Below are 21,289 nucleotides of genomic sequence, written 5' to 3' on the forward strand. Positions count from 1 at the left end.
CCCATCTCGACTAAAAATAGAAAAATTAGCCGGGTGGGTGGTGTGTCCCTGTAGTCCTAGCTACTTGGGAGGCTGAAATGGGAGGATCACCTGAGCCAGGGATGGAGAGGTTGCAGTGAGTTGAGATCGCACCCCACCACTGCACCCCAGCCTGGGCCAGAGAGCAAGATCCTGTCTCAAAAAAAAAAAAAAAGAAAGAAAGAAAAGAAAAACTGAATAACTCAAATGAAGCTTATGTGAAATCAGCTCTTTACTCTCATTTCCTTCTTTCCATTAGCCCCTAATTAAAGTAAACCGAGCATATATGCAGTAAAAACCTGAAGAAAAGAGCTGTTATCTTTTTGACTCAAAGCTTTCAAATATATCTCAAAATTCAGCTATAGAACATACGGTCTCTTTCCTGAAACTCCACTGCGGTATACTGATTGTTTTAAAGATTCCATGAGTATTTTATACATAAGAACTTTCATAAGGAGAAGCAAGAAAACATGGTAGTTAACAGTTAAGATCTTGGACTATGGAGCCGGATTGCCTGTGTTTACACCCTGGTTCCATCACTTACTGAGTTACCCTGGCCAACTTAACTTCTCTGGGGCTCAGTGGGAATGATGATAATATGAGAACTAAATTGCATGAAAAGCCCATGTTACTGTCTCTGGAACTCAGAAATGCTTAGTACATAGTAGATATCACACAGATATAATACGACATGTGATCTTTAAAAGTCACTCAATTTCATATGAAAATATATATGTTTACTATTCTTTTTACATGTTCTTGATAATGGCGGAAAATAATGACAACTAGTAATTATAGAGCACTTAGCCATTACTTAGCACTTTTGTGTGAGGGTCTTACTCTGTTGCCTTGGCTGGAGTGCAATGGCATGATCTCAGCTTACTGCAACCTCCACCTCCTAGGCTCAAGTCATCCTCCCACCTCAGCCTCCCAAGTAGCTGGGACTACAGGCATGCACTACCACACCCAGGTAACTTTTGTATTTTTTTAAGATGGGGTTTTGCCATGTTGCACAGGCTGGTCTCAAACTCCTGGGCTCAAGCAATCTGCCCACCTTGGCCTCCTAAAGTGCTGGAATTACAGGCATGAGCCACAGTGCCCAGTCATAGATACATTTTTCCATATCGAATTTTAAAACAGATTATCGTATTAAGCCTCCAAACTTCATATAGTTTAAGAGCAGAAATATAACTTAAAGAGACATCATGGGAGAAGATGAGTCTTAAATAAGACAATTATAAAAGGGAGGTTTAAGAATGTAATTATATTCTCCAACAGAGGGCTTAAAGGTTGAAGATTATTAATATATATCAAAGTTTCATTAACAAGGTAAAGAGCAACAGTGTCCCTGGGGCGATGAACACTCTCACAGGCTCTCTTGATTTCTCCAGATAAAGGTTGGAAGGACACTATCCCCTAATTGGACAGTCCCTATCTATGCTTTTGGTATATAGTGCAGATGAATCATTGAGATTACTCCAAATCTGTTCCATCACGATTATCACAATTTTTACAAGGAACAACCCCTGTCTTCATTGAGTTTAGTAAGTTAATACCCCAACACAGCCTTTCAATCATGTAATTACATTCTTATTTATTGCATCTACAAACCAAATAGAGCAATAAGTCATTCCTGAATGAGGAACCAAGGTAAAGAACATCAAACCAGAGTACTTACAGCTTCTGTGGTTTGTCACAGCTTAAAATAGTAATAAAAAACAAATAGTAATAGCAGCAAGCATTTACTGAGCACCTACTACATGCCAAGTTTTCTGTACATGTCAATTAACTTAATCTTTACAATAATCCTATGAGGAAGGTATAAGATTAAATAACTTGTCCAAGATCACAAAGGTAGCAAGTGGAAGGCAGGAGGTTTAAACACAGAAGTCTAGAGTCCCAAAGAATACACTCCTAGCTAACATCTACACTATACAGCCCCTGCAGCCCTGATCCCCTCCCCCAGTATGCTACAGTTGGCGGAATCATATCACAGAAGCTGTTTCCTGTAAATGCTCTTTATCATCCAAGCATTTCAACTTTGAGCCGTCATTTACAGTTCCTCTTATCACAATTAACAACAATCTACATATGGTAATCTCTAAAATACCACATAGCTGCTCCTTATACACTGGCTTGTTTCAGCTATTTTTCCAAATTTCTCTTTCTTTTTTTTTTTTGAGACAGAGTCTCGCTTTGTCGCCCAGGCTGGAGTGCAGTGGCGCAATCTTGGCTCACTGCAAGCTCCGCCTCCTGGGTTCACGCCATTCTCCTGCCTCAGCCTCCCAAGGAGCTGCGACTACAGGTGCCCGCCACCACGCCCAGCTAATTTTTTTTGTATTTTTAGTAGAGACGGGGTTTCACCGTGTTAGCCAGGATGGTTTCGACCTCCTGACCTTGTGATCTGTCCGCCTCGGCCTCCCAAAGTGCTGGGATTACAGGCATGAGCCACCGCACCCGGCCCCAAATTTCTCTTCTTCAGTGGGACTACTGGACACAAGACTGGGCCTTGAGAGGCAGAGTGAAATAGCACCAGGCATTATGCTATGTGTTCTACTCTAAGTAAAAGCAGTCATTTCTATTTAACAGCAATGACACACAATTACTCTCTTTAAAAAGATGGTCACTTAACATTATGCATCGGTTCCCTTATGATAGTTCCTATTATGCCGTCAGCACAACCCCAATTTGTGATTCATATAACCTGTAGTCAAATTACTCCCTATCTAGGCCATTTCTTACAATTCACTCCTAAAAACTGAAAACATGCATTCCACAACTTGCATCAGCAAAATTTGAACTTCTGAACAAAGATACGATCTGAAAATATCTACTAAATTCTCAGCGTTAACGGCCCTTTATGATCCAGGTGACATTTTTATAAGTAGGTTCCAATAATGTGATGCACACTTTGGTAAAAACTTTATGTTAAGAAGTTTTCTGAAGAGAAAATAAAAACTATTCTGCCAAATAACTATTTTGAAACCTCCACAACAATACTGAGAGGATAGAGTCCAGGCAGATTTCAACGTGGAGTTATAAATACCAGGCTCTTGCCTAACTAACAAACTGCTTTGCAGTGCTTATCCCACATTGCTGATAAAACAATACCCAACAGTTAGCCTTGGTTATTGTAATAGAAAAGCTTTAAAAATCTAAATCTCAGTAAATTCCTTCCACTGATCCTGAATTTCATGGACTAGCAACTGTTTCCAGATTATCTAGACTGCCACCTCTGCATCAATAGTTGGCCCCTGAGGGAATTTCAGGCCCCTCTGAGAATCTGATGAAAGCAAGGGACCTTCTCCCCAGGGAAGTGCAAAGTTCACCAGCCTATTTCTAAATGCCAAAAGAACACTACTCTATACTTTGTAGCAATTGAAGGGAGAAAGGTGATAACAATCTCAAACTCTGTGACTAAAAATCAAACTTTCCATTTGCTCAATTTGTTAGGAAAAACAGGTCTTTACAGATTCCAAACCAAAGCCGTTGGGGCAGTGAATTAGTTGAAGACAGCTCTGGTCAAATGTATGGATTCTCCCACCAAGAACTCTCTTCTGAAACTCCACATGGTGGATAGTTCTTGCCTTTCAGTACTCAGCTCAAATGTCACCCTCTCGGAAAAGATTACTTTCCTGACCACCCTATGGAAAGCAGTCCTCAAGCCCTCTTTATCACATCTTGCTCTTTTATTTTCACAATAGTATTTATTAGTATTCCAAAATACCTCATCTATTGTTTTATTTAATTATTTTGTCTCCTCTTTTCGAGTATAAGCTCCATAGGGGTAAGGACCATGTCCGTCTTGTTCCCCAATGAATTCTCAGTACCTGGTATGCAGTGGGCACTCGATAAATATTTGTTAAACGATTAAAACTGAAAAATAGGATAGTGATTTTGGTATCAATTACCAAGCCTTTATGAGTTAGAATTCTCTTTCCATAATCCGAGGGTCCATTCAATTAGCAAATATTTATTAAGCACCTACTGTGCGCCGGGGATACAGCAATGAATAAGTCAGACAAGTATCTTTGCTCTAAAGGCCTTGTATTTTAGTGGACTGCTAGGAATAGGCAGATGTCTTGCTCACTACAATGACTGGGAGATCCAGAACACCCTCTACAATCCTTTCTTGAGGGAAAGAGCTATGGGAGATCCCCAAACGAAAGGAAAACATTCTCCAACGGGCACTTCTAAAACAAGAATCAGGGGTTTCCCTAAACCAATTGGACGGCTCTTCCTACATGCTCTGTTCACCTAGGGAAACCCCAATTAGCAGAGCTCAGGTAACGAAAAAACTTGGGGCAAGGGCTACTGCTTCTAGGACTTGGAGGTGGTGAGGGGAGGAACCAGGAAACAGGGCGACAAGGAATCGTGGCAAAAGTCCTGAGTTGGAACCCTGAGGAACAAGCTCTGGTTGTCACCAACTTGCTAGGTGACCTTGGGCCAGTCCCGAGCTGCCCGGGCAACACTTCCCCTAGGGATATAATGAGGAGGAGGCCAGGAGGGTGGAATTCGGGATCGGGGGGAAAGCTGAGGCCAGGAGGCCGGGCCAAGGCCGAGTAGGCTAGGGCAACGGCCGGCGTGCTGAGGCCAGCGCGGGGCCGGGCGGGAGGGGCTCACCCACCGAGCGCCACCTGGCAGGCCCTGCGCAGCTGGGAGTGCTGGGGCCGCTTCACCTCCTTGTCGGCTAGGATCTTCTCCAGGGCCCGGGACACGAACATGCTCTTGGTCTGGCTCTCCTGCATGGCCCCGGCCCGGCGGGGGCTGACAGCCCCGCGGGCGGGCGGCGTGAGAGAGATGGCGAGCTAGGCTGCGGGCCCGGCGTCCCGGGCGGCACCGGCCGCGTCAGTCCCCGCCGCCCCGTCAGGAAGCGACACCTCGGCCCCACGGCGCCGCCATGTTGGAGCGCGTCACGTGACCACGTGACTGGCGAGGCCGCTACGGCCGCCTAGCGTCCGTCGGCCCCGTGACCCCCAGCGGGGCGGAGCCTACGGCTGGGGGCGGAGCGGAGTCAGGTGGGCGAGAAACAGAAAGCGAGGGTGGAGGGAAGAAGAGAAGGTGGGAAGGGGAGCGGGCATGGGCGAAGGGTATAGGGGACGTGGGGGCTAAAGAAAGGTGAAAGGGAGGAGAGGTGGTGATGGAGATGAGAGGAGAGAAGCGCAGGGTAACAGGAGGTGAAGGGGAGCACGAGAATGGAGATGACGCGGTAAGAGAGGAGATGAGGAGGAGGAAAGGAAGGGGAACGAGAGGACTGGCAAAAAAGAGGACGGTGACAAGGAGAAGGGGTAAGAGGAGAAGGCGAGTAGGAAAGAAAAGAGGTGAGGGAGCGAGGACTGGAAGCTGGTGAATGAATGAGAGGTGATCGGGAGTAAGAGGCGTTAGGAGGAAGGAGGAAGGAGAAAGGAGATGAGAAGGCGGCGGCGGGGGAGTGGAGGAGGCCCGGCGCGGCGGCTCAGGCCTCTAATCCCAGCGCTTCCGGAGGCCAAGGCGGGAGCATCGCTTGAGCCCAGGTGTTCGAGACCAGCCTGGGCAACATAGGGAGACCCTTTCCCTACAAAATAAAAAGTAAAACAGCCGGGACTGGTGGCACTGCTTGTGGTCCCAGCTACTCGGGAGGCTGAGGTGGGAGGATCACTTGAGCCTCGGAGGTTGAGGCCGCAGTGATCTGTGATGGTACCACTGCACTCCAGCCTGGGCCACAGAAGGGGACCCTGTCTCAAAAAAAAAAAAAGAAAAAAGAACAAAAAGGAGGTGAGGTAGTTATGGAGGAGATGAGGTGATGTGGGAAGAGGTGAGAGGGAGGCACAAAGGTAAAAGAAAAAGTGAGGAGAAAGACCGGAGGGAGAGGGGAAGTGAAAAAGAAAGAGGTGGAAATGAGAGGAGGTGAAAGTAGTAGAAAGGGTGAAGGGAGAGGAGGTAGGAAGGGGAGCTGTCAGAGGAAGAGCAGAAAAGAAGGAAAAAGATGAGAGGAACAGAAGTTAGGGAAAGAGGAAAGAGATGGAAAAAGGAATGGTGTAGGAAGGAGGTGAAGGGGAAGGAGGTGAGGAAGAATGGAAAGAACATGCTGGGAGAAGAGGAAATGGAAGGGGTGGAGGGAGAGGGGAGGTGAAAGGAAGACAGAGAGGGAGAGAGAGAAGGTGTGTTTATGTCTATTCTCCACAAGCAGGGTTTCACCACAGCCCCTAGCAAGATACACACATCCATATGACCCACCTGTCACAGCAGCAGTGACCCTGCAGTTCAGTGAACTTCTGTTTATTGAATGTCGCGGCTGTGCATGGTGCCACCAGGAAGCACTGACTTCCCTCTGGAGTTTATTGTATTATAAACCTGTGAACCCTCACAATGCAGTGAACTGGACCTGGGCTTTGGGAGTCAGGGGAAGAAACCCAGGTGGCCAGTGTCAGACAGCCTGCAAATGGGCGTTGGAGGACGTTGGAGGACGGATACTCTGGCCCCAAGGCAGCTTCCACTCCATCCCACAACAATGATGCTTCCACTCCATCCCACAACAATGATGCTATCACAGCAACCGTTAGTGGTATCCCCTAGACCCCTTCGCCTGCCTCCCCCAAGGGCAGCCATGGGCTTATGCAAAGACAATTGTCTTTCTTGGAAACTTCAGAGGCAGAGACATCCCAGGCAGGCATGCTCCAGTGCTCAGGTCTCAGCTCAGATGTCTGTGGGAAGCTTTCCCTGACCTGTCTCAAGTAGCCCCCTCTCTCCCTAGCTGATGTTTTCCACAGCACTTTCTGAGCTTTTGTACGTGTTGACTATTGCTTGTCTCACTAAAGCACGGTTGCAGAAGGGCAGGCTGTATCCCCAGGGCCTGGTCCACAGTCACGTTGAATGTTTCATGGCCTTAAATTCTGTAAGTTCCACTGCTTGTAATGCGATTTCGCAGTCACTCCCAGCAAGAGGTAGAGTTTGTTTCTCCACCAGCCTAAACCTGGACTAGCCTTGTGACTGGTCTTGACCAATAGAATGTGACACAAAAGAGGCTGCTCAAGTTCCAGAGCATCAACAGCCCTGGCTCACTTCTTCCTTTGCTGCCTGGGAATGCTGCATGACACTCAGAAGCAGCCCCGGGCAGATCAGTGGCTCATGCCTGTAATTCCAACACTGGGAGGCTGAGGTGGGAGGACTACTTGAGCCCAGAAGTTCGAGACCAGCCTGGACAACATATCAAGACCCTGATGCTACAAAAAATTTAAAAAATTAGCCAGGAGTGGTGATGCCTGCCTGTACTCCCAGCTACCTGGAGGGCTGACGTGGGAAGATTGCTTGAGCTCAGGAGGTGGAGACTGTAGTGAGCCGTGACTGTACCTCTGCTTTCCAGCCTGGGAGACAGAGCAAGACCCTGTCTCAAACAACAACATTAACAACAAAATGGTGGCAGCCCCAGAAGAAAGAGCACATGGATAGGGAACCCAGTCATTCCAACTCTCCCAGCTGACCCACCAGCTGAATACAGCATCACGAGTGACTAGTGAGACCAGCAGAAAAACTGCCCAGCCGACCCACAGAATAGCAAAAAACAATAAATTGTTACTTTATGCCAATACATTTTGGGGTCTTGCTTGTTACACAGCAATAGATCACTGAGACACACCTCAATCCTTGTGTGTTGAATGAATGAATGAATGAAATTCTCGAAAGAGTACAGTGCAGTCTGCTGAGTCACACATTTTGAGCCCATCCCACCCGCCCCCCCACCACACACACACAGCAAGGCCAGACTATGTCACTGCCCTGCTGAAAATCCAACAGAGGCTCCCTATTGCCCTTGGAATTGAGTCCAAGTTCAGTATCACACTGTGGCCAACAAGGTGTGGTAGGGACCCAGCCATTTTCTCTGACCTCATCTCCTTCCTCCTTTTCTTCAGGACTCTGGCCACTCTGGGCTCCTTTTTGTTCCCATCAAAGGCTTGACTTACATGTTTCTGTCCCTCTTAATCAGTGCTTCTCAGTGAAGGCAGTACCACCCCCAGGGGCATTTTGAAATTTTGTTGGGGGGATATTTTTGTTGTCGTAATAGAGGAAGCAGGAATACTAGATCACATCCTGCAGAGAGCTGAGCAATCCTATGTAACAAACAATTCAATGTATGCCACGTGGCCGGACATGCCTGGAGATGAAAAACTTATTGATAACGATCTGAGCCTAGAATCTAAATCTGCTTTACATATAACGTGTTTCTTTTCTGTAGGTTTTGTTGTTGTTGTTTTGTTTTGTTTGAGATGGAGTCTCGCACTGTCGCCTAAGCTGAAGGGCAGTGGCATGATCTCCACTCACTGCAACCTCTGCCTCCCAGGCTCAAGCGATTCTCCTGCTTCAGCCTCCTGAATAGCTGGGATTACAGGCACCTGCCACCACGCCTGGCTAATTTTTTTTTGTATTTTTAGTACAGACGAGGTTTCACTATGTTGGCCAAGCTGGTCTTGAACTCCTGACCTTGTGATCCACCCACCTTGGCCTCCCAAAGTGCTGGGATTACAGGCGTGAGCCACCGTGCCCGGCCCTTGTATAGATTTAATATCACCACATTTTCCAGAAATGTAAATAATTGCAATTCAAGGGAAATATATATATGTGTGTACGTGTGTGTGTGTGTGTATGTGTGTATATATATGTGTGTGTGTATATATATATATTTGTATTTTGAGACAAGGTTTCACTCCATCACCCAGGCTGGAGTGCAGTGGTGTGATCATAGCTCACTGCAGCCTTGACCTCCTGGGCTCATGTGATCCTCTCACCTCAGTCTCCTGGGTAGCTAGGATTACAGGAGCATGCAACACCATGCCCAGCTAATTTGAAAAAATATTTTTGTAGAGATGGAGGTCTCCCTATGTTGTCCCTGCTGGTCTGGAACTGCTGGCTCAAGCGATCCTCCCACCTTTGCCTCCCAAAGTGCCGAGATTACAGATGTGTGCCACCATGCCTGGCTAATTTTACAATTTTTTTTTTTGAGACAGTCTCACTCTGTTGCCCAGGCTGGAGTGCAGTGGCGTGATCATGGCTCACTGCAGCCTCCACCTCTTGGGCTCAAATGATCCTCCAAATTCAGCCTCCAGAGTAGCTGGGACTACAGGTGTGTGCCACTGTACCTCATTGTTAAATATTTCTGTGGAGGTAGGGTCTCCCTGTATTGCCCAGGTTGGTCTCAAACTCCTGGTCTCAGTCAATCCTCCTACCTCCACCTTCCAAAGTGCTGGGATTACAGGAGTAAGCCACCACACCTGGCCAGAAAAATGTATTTTGTCTGGAACTGTATCAAATATCATTTACCACTTAAAGCCACATTACTGTCATTTACACCAGCTATGGTATCTGATTTGCTGCTAGGGCACCCCGATCAGCCTGCAAATATAGCTGTGGCAATTCCAGGGGATCCCACTTTTAGGTTCCAGCATTCGCCTGCTTCATTACACCTTCTAGTGTAATTGTATCTGAGTATTTATCTATTGAAATAAAATTCGCAAATTATACATTGCATGCCTTTTGTTTCACCTTCGTAGTCTTATTAAAACTGTGTGTAGGAAGATTTTATTATCTTTGAATTTCATTTCAGAATAGCTAAAAAAGGCCTTGCAGTTATAAAAGGGGGAGTGTAGTATCTGCTAGGGTTGGAAAGCACCGATGGCTGCCCCCTTCCCACCACTCTGTTCTCAGCTCGATGTCACCCACAAGGTCACCAGCCTCCCAGTTTTATCCCTCCTGCCTCCACCACCTGCTTCCATATCATCTTTTGTTAGTTGCACTGAACTGAATTTGAAATGATGATGTTTATTTATCTGTATATTAGTTATCTGTTGCTGCCTGACAAATGACCTGACACTTAGTAGCTTAAAAGCAAATGTTTCTTATCTCAGTTCCTGTGGGTCAGGAATTTGGGAGCAGCACCAGTGTTTCTGGATCAGGCTCTGTCATGAGATTGCTAGTGAGCTGTCATCTGGGGCTGCAGTCAGATGAGGCTGAACTGGGGCTGGGGGATCAACTTCCAAAGAGGCTCCCTCTGATGGGACAGAGGCTTCAGTTCCACTCCTCTCGGTAGAGCTGCTTGCATGTGGTCATGCTGTGGTATCTCCTGTTTCCCAGAGTGAGTGACCCAAGAGAAAATGAGAGAAAGGGAGGGAGAGGGAGGAAAAGGGAAAGAGACTGAAGGCAGGAGAAGATTTTTTTTTTTTTTTTTAAGATAGAGTCTTGCTCTGTTGCCCAGGCTGGAGTGCAGTGGCGCAATCTCAGCTCACTGCAACCTCCGCCTCCCAGGTTCAAGTGATTCTTCTGCCTCAGCCTCCCAACTAGCTGGGACTATAGGCTCGCACCACCACGCCCAGCTAATTTTTGCATTTTTAGTAAAGATGGGGTTTCACCATGTTGGCCAGGATGATCTCAATCTCTTGACCTCGTGATCCACCCACCTCAGCCTCCCAAAGTGCTGGGATTACAGGCATGAACGACCACACCCTGCCAGCAGAAGCAATTTTTTTTTTTTTTTTTTAAGACGGACTCTCGCTCTGTAGCCCAGGCCGGAGTGCAGTGGCGCGATCTCGGCTCACTGCAAGCTCCACCTCCCGTGTTCACGCCATTCTCCTGCCTCAGCCTCCCAAGTAGCTGGGACTACGGGTGCCCGCCACCATACCCGGCTGATTTTTTGTATTTTTAATAGAGACAGGGTTTCACCGTGTTAGCCAGGATGGTCTCGATATCCTGACCTCGTGATCCACCTGCCTCGGCCTCCCAAAGTGCTGGGATTACAGGCATGAGCCACCGCGCCCAGCCAAGCAGAAGCAATTTTTATGACCAATTCCAAAGTGGCCCACCATGTAGTCTGACCAAGAGTGCTGTTTTGGCGACTCAAATACCGTGGTAGGTATAAATACAGGCGATGTTGTCTTAAAATTGTGGACAGTATTTGGTAACGTTCCAGACAAAATGCAATTTTCCTTTACACATAGTTGTGTGAGAAGTGAGTGGCTAAGTCCAGCCCACACTCAAGGGGAAAATTTTTAGGCTCCATCTTTAAAGAAAAAGTTGGGTTTCCACAATGTGTTTGCTCACTTATCATCTTGTCTTCCACAGGCAGAATGTGAATTCCATTAAGGCAGAGACATTGTCTTTTTCATAGCTCTATGCCCAGAACACATAGTAGGTGCTTTATAACTATTCATGGACTGAATGAATGAATGACTGAATGGATGGAAGTGGCTTGAGTAGGGTTAATAGGATTTAATATTCAATCAGCAGTTATTTGGAGCACCACTTGTTTCTATATGGTAGGTACAGTAATGGTCTTTAAAGATGCCACAGTTGCAGGCAAAACATCCCTATTCCAGCAAGAAAGATGAAGGGGCAGTGTCAGGATCCATTTTCCTCTTCTTCCTTAAAAATAGAAACGTTGGCTGGGACCGGTGACTCATGCCTGTAATCCCAGCACTTTGGGAGGCCGAGGCGGGTCAATCACCTGAGGTCAGGAGTTTGAGACCAGCCTGGCCAACATGGTGATACCCCATCTCTACTAAAAATACAAAAAATTAGCCAGACGTGGTGGCTCATGCCTGTAGTCCCAGCTACTCGGGAGGCTGAGGCAGGAGAATCGCTTGAACCCAGGAAGCAGAGGTTGCAGTGAGCTGACATTGCATCACTGGACTCTAGCCTGTGTGACAGAGTGAGACTCCATCTCAAAAAAAAAAAAAAAGAACTGGAGAAAATTAAGAGAGGAGCCAACTGGGTCAACGTGATCAGGCGTTGTCAGGGTCCCTCCTCTCCTGTGGCCACTGTCTGGCAGTCTTGAGGTAGATCAGTGGAACTGTTTTCCGAGCACTGGTCACAACCACCATAGCAACCCAGCTCATCAGGGCAGGATCTGGTTGAAATAGGATGCAGTGAAAAAGCGGAAACCAGCACATGGCAAAGAAAATGACCTCTAGTTGCTCTCACTGCTCGTTAGCACAAAGATACTCCCATCAGCACCCTGACAGTTTACAAATGCCATGGTAACAGCCAGGAAGTTACTTTATATGGTTCCAGAAACTCCTCACCCCTTTTCCAGAAAGTTCTAGATAACCTGCCTCTTAATTAGCATATAACTAAAAGTGGATATAAATACAGCTGCTAACAACCCCTATGCCACCACTCTGGGCACATTGCCCAGGGGTTAGCCCTGCTCTGCAAGGAGCAGTACCCTTGCTGTTGCCGTACACTGCTGCTTCAATAAAAGTTGCTGTCTAATACCACTGACTTACCCTTGAATTATCTCCTGGGTAAAGCCAAGAACCCTCCCAGGTTAAGCCCCAGTTTTGGAGCTCACTTGCCTTGCATCAGTCTGGGTTGGCTCTCCCATACAGAGCTCTTGGTTGAACACAGCAGAGACAGACCCAGGCAGAGATTTCTAGTAGCCTCCTTCAGCATTATTCTTTCTTTCCTCTTTAGCTACGTAACTCTTATTTTTAGTCGAGGACCTAACTGCTCAGCTAAAGACTACCCATTCCTGCCTTCCTTGTACCTAAGTGTGGTCTTGTGATTAAGTTCTAGCTATGATATATAAGCAAAGGATTAGGAGGGACTTCCAAGTGGTCTCCTAAATAGGGAGGGGCATGTTTTTCTTTACCCTTTCCTCTTCTCTCTTGGCCAGAATGTGAACACAATGGCTGGAGCTTGGGCAGCTATTTTAGACTCTGAGGCAATGTGCTGCGTGGAGCCAGAGCACCAAGACACAAGGATACTAGGTCTCTGAAGACCTGGTGGGACCTGGACTGCTGACCCCTGTACGTTTTTCACAAAGATAAAATCAACTATCTTGTTTAAGCCACAGTTGTTTGGGAGTTTTCTGTTGCATGCAAACAAATCCAATCAATACATGAACCCTTGCTAACTTCAGCTGCAAAAGTGCTTTCCTGGAATGGTGATGGGTCTTTTTCAAAATGAATCAGAAGACTGGAGAATCAGGCTCAGAAAACAGGTGGAAAATGAGGGATGTGAAGGGTTCAGAAATTGCACCAAAGAAGATTCTGGAAAGGATGCGGTTGCAGTCTTGGCTGAATGCTGAATCCTCACTCTTGGCCTTGCCTCAGGGGCTGCCACTGGAAACAAGATGCTAGTCAGATGTCACCACCACTCCTTTCAGAACAAGTCTAAACCTCCTGGTCTTTTGTATTGCTTACTCCAGATTCAAAGTCCTGAGCCAACACATCTGACCAGTTGAGTGAAGGTCACAAACCTGCACCCCAGCTGCTGGCTGGAGCAGGCACTCAGCTCTTCTGATTAGCATTCTACCCTCTTCTCTGAGTCAGCAGGAGACTGTGGAATCATGAGGTCAGACCCTTCATGGGCCTTCTATCCATAGAAGTGGTCTTACTCCTTGTTTTGATTATCTACTGCTGTATGACCATCTACTCCTTAGTGGCTTAAAACAACAGTTGATGATTGCTCACTATGCTCTGGGTTGACTAGGATCAGCTGGCTGGCTCTTCTGCCTCATGTGGTCTTAACTAAATCTGAGGTCATCAGTGGGGGCTCAACTGTGCTGGAATGTCTGCAATGGTTCACTCACATGTCTGGGACCTTGAGGGGGACAGCCGAAATAGTGGGATAGCTGGGATACCTGGACCTCTCCATGTGTAGACTGAGGGCCTCTTCCTATGTGGTTTCTTTAGCAGGGTGGTCAGATCTCTTACGCTGTGACTCACGGTTCCAAAAAGTGACAAAACAGAAGCCACCAGGATTTTTTTTTTTTTTTTTGAGACAGGGTTTCACTCTACCACCCAGGCTGGAGTGCTGTGGTGCCATCATGGCTCACTACACCCTTGATCTCCTGGGCTCAAGCAGTCTTCCCACTTCAATCTCCTGAGTAGCTGGGACTTCAGGAATGTGCCACCACTCTGGCTAATTTTTTTAAAAAGTCTTCATAGAGATGGGGTCTCACTGTGTTCCCCAGGCTGGTTTCAAAGTCCTGGGCTCAAGGGATCCGCCTGGCTTGGTCTCCCAATGTACTGAGATTAAAGATGTGAGCCACTGTGCCCTACCGGGCCTTCTTTAGGCTTTGACTTGGAGTGGCACAGCGTCCCTTCTACTTCATTCTGTTGGTTAAATCAAGTTGCTAGGGCAGCCCAGAATACACACTTGAGGAGCTACACAAGGCCGTGAAATACTAAGGGACATGGTTGGCTGGTGGTGGTTGGTTGGGGGAGCATCGACAGCAGCTTCCACCTTGCTCTTTCCCAGGCCCCCTGCAGTTTCCTGGAACTGCTCGCAAATGAAGTCCCATTCACTTGGCCTCACAGGAGAAAGTGTGGTGCAGTGGTGGAGTGCAGACTGCAGACACAAATGTCCAGGTTTGAATTCTGGCTTTGCCTCCTTGCTGGCTGTGTCACTCTGGGCAAGGTACTCGACTTCTCCTGTCTTAGTTTCCCTATCAGTCAGGTGGGGATAATAACAGTGCCTGTGTCATGGATTTCTATGAGGATCATATGGGTCAATGTATATACAGCACCTGGAATATTACCCGATGCATTGTAGATGCTCTGTGCTTGTTCTCATTCAAAGGGCCAGTGTGTTACTCGATCAACAGATGCCCATTAGGCGAAACACTCACTGAAGTCCAGGAAGGGACACAAAAGAGAAGACAGAGTCTCCAGGGTCTTATGGTTTATTATTATGGAAAGGCGGAAAACAAGACAAAGATGAAAGGATGCAAGAAACAACATACCATGGATATAGGCAAATCCACAGACACCGAGAGTAGATTCATGGTTGTCAGGTGTTAGGAGGAGGGGGAAAAGAGGAGTGAATGCTCATGGCTACTGGCTTTCATTTGTGGGATGATGAAAATGTTCCCAAATTAGATTGTGGTGATGGTTGCCACAACTCTGAATATACTGAAGGCCATTGAATTGTACACTTTAAATGGGTGAATTCTATGGTATGTAAAGTGTATCTTGATAAAGCTGTTTAGGAAAAGAAGATACAGCCAGGCATGGTGGCTTATGCCTGCAGTCCCAGCTACTTGGGGGGCTTAGGCGGGAGAATTGGTTGAGCACAGAAGTTCAAGACCATCCTGGGCAACACAGCAAAGCTCCATCTCAAAAAAGAAAGAAGCCAGGTGTGATGGTTCATGTCTGTAATCCCAGCACTTTGGGAGGCCAAGGTAGGCAGATCACTTGAGGACAGAAGTTGGAGACCAGCCTGGCCAACATGGCAAAACCCCGTCTCTACTAAAAATACAAAAATTAGTGGGGTGTGGTGGCGCATGCCTGTAATTCCAGCTACTCAGGAGGCTGAGACAGGAGAATCACTTGAACCTGGGAGGTGGAGGTTGCAGTGAGCCAAGATCACACCACTGCACTCCAGCTTGGGTGACAGAGTGAGACTGTCTCAACAAAAAAAGAAGGAGAGGGAGAGAGAGAGGGGAAGAGAAAAGGAGAAAAGAAAGAAAGAAAGAAAGAAAGAAAGAAAGAAAGAAAGAAAGAAAGAAAGAAGAAAAGAAAGAAAAAGAGAGAGAGGAAGGAAGTAGAGAAAGAAAGAAGAAGGAAAGAGAGAGAAAGAAAGAGGAAGGAAGGAGAGAAAGAAGGAAGAAGGAAAGAAAGAGAGAAAGAAAGAGGAAGGAAGGAGAGAAAGAAAGAGAAAGAAAAAGAAAAGAAAGAGGAAGGAAGGAGAGAAAGAAGGAAGAAGGAAAGAGAGAAAGAAAGAGGAAGGAAGGAGAGAAAGAAAGAGAAAGAAAGAAAGAAAAAGAAAGAAAGAAAGAAAGAAAGAAAGAAAGAAAGAAAGAAAGAAAGAAAGAAAGAAAGAAAGATAGATGATGGATAAAGAACTCTACAATGCAGAGATACAAGAGCCGATAGTGGCTAACACTTCTCTGGTGCTTCCTATAGGCCAGAGACTGTTCTAAGTGCTTTGCTTAAATTAGCTCATTGAATCCTTACAAAATCCCCAATATTTCCCCCATTTAACGGAAGAGAAAACTGAGGTTTCCTGTCGGAGGTTACATGGCTCGTTCACTTGAGAGCTGGGATTTGGGTCCAGGGCGTCAGGCTCCAGCAGCTGAACTGGTAATACTGGATGCTGTAATTTAAGACGTGACAACTTAGTATAGCACAAAGTGACCCTCAGGTGAATAGGCAAAGAAAAACTGGAGTTTAGAAGACCACGGAGAGGAGGTGTGAGCTGGGTGTTGAAGGATGCAGCCTAAAATAGACAGAAGGAGAGGAGAGTGGGATATTTCTTCTGATCTAATCACCGTGTAATTCTTCAGCCCTGTCCTGAGCCTCGGGGACACTGCAGTAGGCAACATGCCCAAGTCTTTACCCTCATCAAGCTTAATTTGTAGAGTGGGAAACAGATCATAAACACATAAACAAACGTGGGGCTGGTTAAAGCCTTATTGTGTCGTGTTTTCAGTTTTTATCAGGAATTAGTTGTGGCTGTTTTGAAATAAAGTCCACAAATTCGTTGACACTCTTCCCATTGAAAAGTGAGGTCTGCATCCCCTCCCCTTGAAACTGGTTGGGCTTTTGAGGTGTTACTAACAGAATATGACAGAAGCGATGCTAGGTAGGTAGGGCCCAGTGGCTTGCACCTGTAATCCCAGTGGTTTTGGAGGCGGAGGTGGGACCGTTGCTTAAGCCCAGGAGTTTGAGGTCTCAGAGACCCAATCTTAAAAAAAGAAAAAAAGAAAAAAAAAAAAAGGCCAAGTGCGGTGGCTCAGGCCTAGAATCCCAGTGCTTTGGGAGGCCAAGGTGGGCAGATTGCCTGAGGCCAGGAGTTGGAGACCAGCCTGGCCAACATGGTGAAACTCTGTCTCTACTAAAAATACAAAAATTAGCCAGGCATGGTGGCAGGCACCTGTAATCCCAGCTACTCCAGAAGCTGAGGCAGGAGAATTGCTTGAACCGGGAGGTGGAGGTTTCAGTGAGCGGGGATCACAGCATTTTACTCCGACCCGGGTGACAGAATGAGATTCCGTCTTAGGAAAAAAAAAAAAAGAAAAAGAAAAATTTACACAGTTAAGGTCACAGGCCTCAGGGACTGCCTGAGTGTGAGGATGAGGGAGAGTAGGGTGTCTAGTGCGACCCCCACGTTTCTTACTTGGGGAACTAGATGGGTGGTCAGGCCATTTACCAAGACAGAGAACAAGGAAAAGCTGGTTTCAGAAGAAGCATGTTAAAGATTCTAACTCCGAGATTACACCTTCCAATAAACATCCCCCTTAAGCAATGCTAGCTTCTGCAACACCTCTTAGAATATCTGACTTTTTTCGTAAAAAGGCAAACTTTTGCACTCCCCGCAATGCAATTTCTATGTTGGCCACCAGAGAGCACCAATGCTCGAGCAGTTCCGCTAGACTCACCACCTGGTCCTGTTTTACTCTTTAGTTAAAAAAAAAAAAAAAAAAAAAGCAGGGGGAAAGATTTTGGCTTCATCATCTTGCCTCAGAATCATTCTCATGAGCTTCCCTGGCACCGGGATGAAATCTGATAGCTATGTCATGTGTGAAAAAGGTTTGGCTTATTGGATCCCTTGGTGCTAATCAGGAAAAAATCTCCTCCCTCACCACAATTTTCCACGTGTGCCTGAGCCCTTCGTGAGCCCACCTCACGAAGTCCAGGGGACTTTCCTGATTTATTTTGCATTGCTAGCCTTAGGCAAAACCCGGCACATTTTGCTTCTGATACATTTCCACCGCTGCCTTGTTTCCCCCACTGTCACCTGTGACCTCTGTGCTTCCCTCTCATTGCTGTGCTTCCAGCCCAGGGAACTTGCTCCTTCAGTTGCCTGATGGGAAAGCACAGAGGGTAGTTCCTTCCTAGAAGAGATTTCAGCCCCATTGCCTCCCGTCCTCTCGCCTTGCATTCTCCAAGGACATTCAGCCCCTTGTGGGGAGGCGGGTTGTCAGAGCCTCACAGACCAAAGCCTGGTGTCTGCTGCTCTAGGTCTTTCTTTCCTTTCTTTCCTTCCTTCCTTCCTTCCTTCCTTCCTTCCTTTTCTTTCTTTCTTTTTTTTTTTTTTTTCAGTCTTGCTCTGTCGCCCAGGCTGGAGTGCAGTGGCAATGGCGCCATCTTGGCTCACTGCAACCTCCGCCTCCTGGATTCAAGTGATTCTCCGGCCTCAGCCTCTCGAATAGCTGGGACTGCAGGCACGTGCCACCACACCCAGCTAATTTTTTGTATTTTTAGTGGAGATGGGGTTTCACCATGTTGGCTAGGATGGTCTCGATCTCTTGATCTCGTGATCCTCCCGCCTCGGCCTCCCAGTGTGCTGGGATTACAGGCGTGAACCACTGCGCCTGGCCCTCTTTTTTTTTTTTTTTTTTTTTTTTTTTGAGATGGAGTCTTGCTCCCTCGCCCAGGCTGGAGTGCAGAGGCGCAATCATGACTCACTGCAGCCTACACTTCTCGGGTTCAAGCAATTCTCCTGCCTCAGCCTCCCCAGTAGCTGGGATTACAGGTAACCACCACCATGCCCAGCTAATTTTTTTTTGGTATTTTTAGTAGAGATGGGGTTTGGACATGTCAGCCAGGCTGGTGTCGAACTCCTGACCTCAGCTGATCCGCCCACCTTGGCCTCCCAAAGTGGTAGCGTTACAGGCATGAGCCACCGCGCCTGGCCTGCCCTAGGTATTTCTTTCTGTTGTTCTTCTAGATGACTCTAGGACTCCTGACCTCCTGAGGGGGCCACTGCTTCCCCTCTAAACCTGCTCCCCTGGCAGGCGCTTTAGGGCCTGCCAGGACGATGGCAATAAGAAACACCAAATTGCGAAAACACACAGCAGTTCCACTCCTGGGTGTACACCCAAGAAAATGGTACAAGGTACACACACACAACCTAGTAAAAAATGAATGTTTATAGCAGCGTTATTCACAATAGGTAAACAGTGGAAACAACCCAAATGTCCATGGATGGATGGAAGGATAAATGAAGTGTGGTCTATCCATACAATGGGATGTTACCCAGCCATAAAAAGGTGTGAAGCCTTGATACAAGTGCAGCATGGACAGATCTTGAAGCTGTGATGTTAAGTGAAAGAAGCCAGACCCAAAAGGCCACATATTGCATGAAATGCCCAGAGCAGGCAAATCTATAGAAACAAAAAGCAGGTGAGGCGGCCACCAGAGAATGGGAGGAGGGGTTAATTGGGAGCGGCTGCTCACGGATACAAGTGTCCTTTGGGGTGATGAAAATGTTCAAAAATGGATTGTGGTGGTGGTTACACAACTCTGTGAATATACTAGAAACCATTGAATTGTACACTTTTAAAGGGTAATTTTAACATATGTATATTATATCTCAATAGAAAAATAAAACAGGCTGGGGGTGGTGGCTCATGCCTGTAATCCCAGGACTTTGGGGGTGCCAAGGCTGGAGAATATCTTGAGGCCAGGAGTTTGAGATAAGTCTGGGAAACAGTGAGATCCTGTCTCTACAATAAATAAATAATAACCGGGCATGGTGGTGCATGCCTATTGCCCCAGCTACTTGAGAGGCTGAGGTGGAAGGATCGCTTGAGCTCAGGAAGTCTAGGCTGCAAGGAGCTTGATTATGCCGCTACACTCCAGCCTGAGTGACAAGAGTGAAGCCCTATCACCAAAAAAAAAAAAAAAAAAAAAAGAAAGAAAGAAAGAAAAAAGAAAAAGAAAACAATACTTCACATTGTTGCTCACGGATGCTAAGGGATTGAATTTTTTCTAGTGGGCCCACCACCCGGCTGGCCTCATTGTTCTGGTTCCCTTGTTGACTGTAAGCCTGACCGTGGCTGTTATGTCTGCAGAGCACATGAAGCCCACTGTGGTTTGGTGGTATGGTCTCTGACCTGCTAGCTTGTGAGTTCCTGTGACGTGTCACTGAGCAGGGCAGGAGGTTCCTCATTTTGGAAACACTCCGGGGCTTCTACTAGACCTTGATCTTCTTGGGGGTGAAGTCTGTGTGTTCTTCACTGCGCAGACCCCAGTACTGCACCAAATCAGGCATTCATTCATTCGTTCATTCATTCAACTCAAGAACTATTCATTGAATACCTACTATGTGCCAGGAAATTGTGCTACGTGCTAGAGACACAGCCGTAAAGCAAACAGGCAACCTGGTCTTATGGAACTTAGACTCTGGAAATGCAGTGCATGTCAGCTGGGAGCTGTTTTGCCCAGCAGAGGACACCGGGCAATGTCTAGGAGATGATTTTGGTTGTCATGACTGGGAATGGGGTCTAGGGTTAGAGGTCAGGGATGCTGCTAAATATGGTACAATCCACAGGACAGCCCCCACAACAAAGAATCTTTACACTCTGTCCAAAATGTCAGCAGTGCCAAGATAGAAAAACCTTGCATGGCATTATTGCCCAGTGAGTGGCTGTAGGATTTCATTGAACTGAAACTGCAGCCTTGGGCAAAATTGCTTAATATGGTTTGCCTAAGGCGTGTTGACTTTTGTCCTCAATTCCTTTCTCCCTGTTCTTCTAGGTTGGAGGAGCCTGTGAAAGTACTGTACTCTTCACCCAAAAGCTCTTTCTCCTTGCCTTTTGCTCTTTTTAGAGGCTGGCAAGATAAAGCCTCCACCTTCCCAAAGGTGCTTGAAGCTGGGAATGACCATCGAGTTCGGCTAATGATCTGGAGGCAGAGTTGCTGAGTGGGGCCATCAGAAAAGCTTCTGGAAGGTTCACACTCCCCTGGCTGCCTCCTGGGATTTCAGCCCTTTAGAGCTGCCCATCCTCTGGCCACAGTGATTGGGAATAGACACATGACCCAAGTTGTTCCAGTGAGACTCAAATCCTGCAGGAATAATCGGAAAAGGGGAGGAGCTACAATTGCCATGCTTGGGGAATTAGCCTGTGAGTGAGGTTAACCCACAGGAAAACAGAGCCAAGGCATGGAAAGAATGAATTCTGATGGTATCGAGCTCCTGGATTTAGCCATGCCTGAAGCTATCCCAGTCCCAGATTTTTTCAGGTCTATTAGCCAACAAGTTCTTTTTTGGCTTAGTTTGTGTTAATTCAGTTAACAGATATGTGTCACTTACTGTTTTAGGTGCCGGGGCTACTCCAGGGAGCAAGTCTTCATCTCTTCCTTGCATTCCAGTGCAGGCAGACAGACAATTAACAGGACAATAAGTAACATGTGCAGCATGGTAGATGGAGATGAGTGCTCTAGAGAAGAATAAAGCAGAGAATGGGGTAGGGGCCAGGCACGGTGGCTCACACCTGTAATCCCAGCACTTTGGGTGGCTGAGGCGGGAAGATCACATGAGGCCGGGAGTCCGAGACTAGCCTGGCCAACATGGC

At 46.9% G+C, this 21,289-nt stretch overlaps 1 protein-coding gene across 1 annotated transcript in view; it reads right to left on the reverse strand.

The window, feature by feature from the left end:
* Positions 1 to 4,943, reverse strand: part of ARFGEF2 (ADP ribosylation factor guanine nucleotide exchange factor 2) — a 114,393-nt gene extending 109,450 nt beyond the window's left edge. The window contains exon 1 of the mRNA XM_025399489.1: positions 4,646 to 4,943. Coding sequence (XP_025255274.1) covers positions 4,646 to 4,766 — 121 coding nt within the window. The 5' untranslated portion in view covers positions 4,767 to 4,943. The remainder of the gene's footprint in view (positions 1 to 4,645) is intronic.
* Between the last annotated feature and the right edge of the window lie 16,346 nt (positions 4,944 to 21,289).

This window comes from Theropithecus gelada, chromosome 10, assembly GCF_003255815.1.
Source record: "Theropithecus gelada isolate Dixy chromosome 10, Tgel_1.0, whole genome shotgun sequence".
NCBI classification, from domain to species: domain Eukaryota; kingdom Metazoa; phylum Chordata; class Mammalia; order Primates; family Cercopithecidae; genus Theropithecus; species Theropithecus gelada.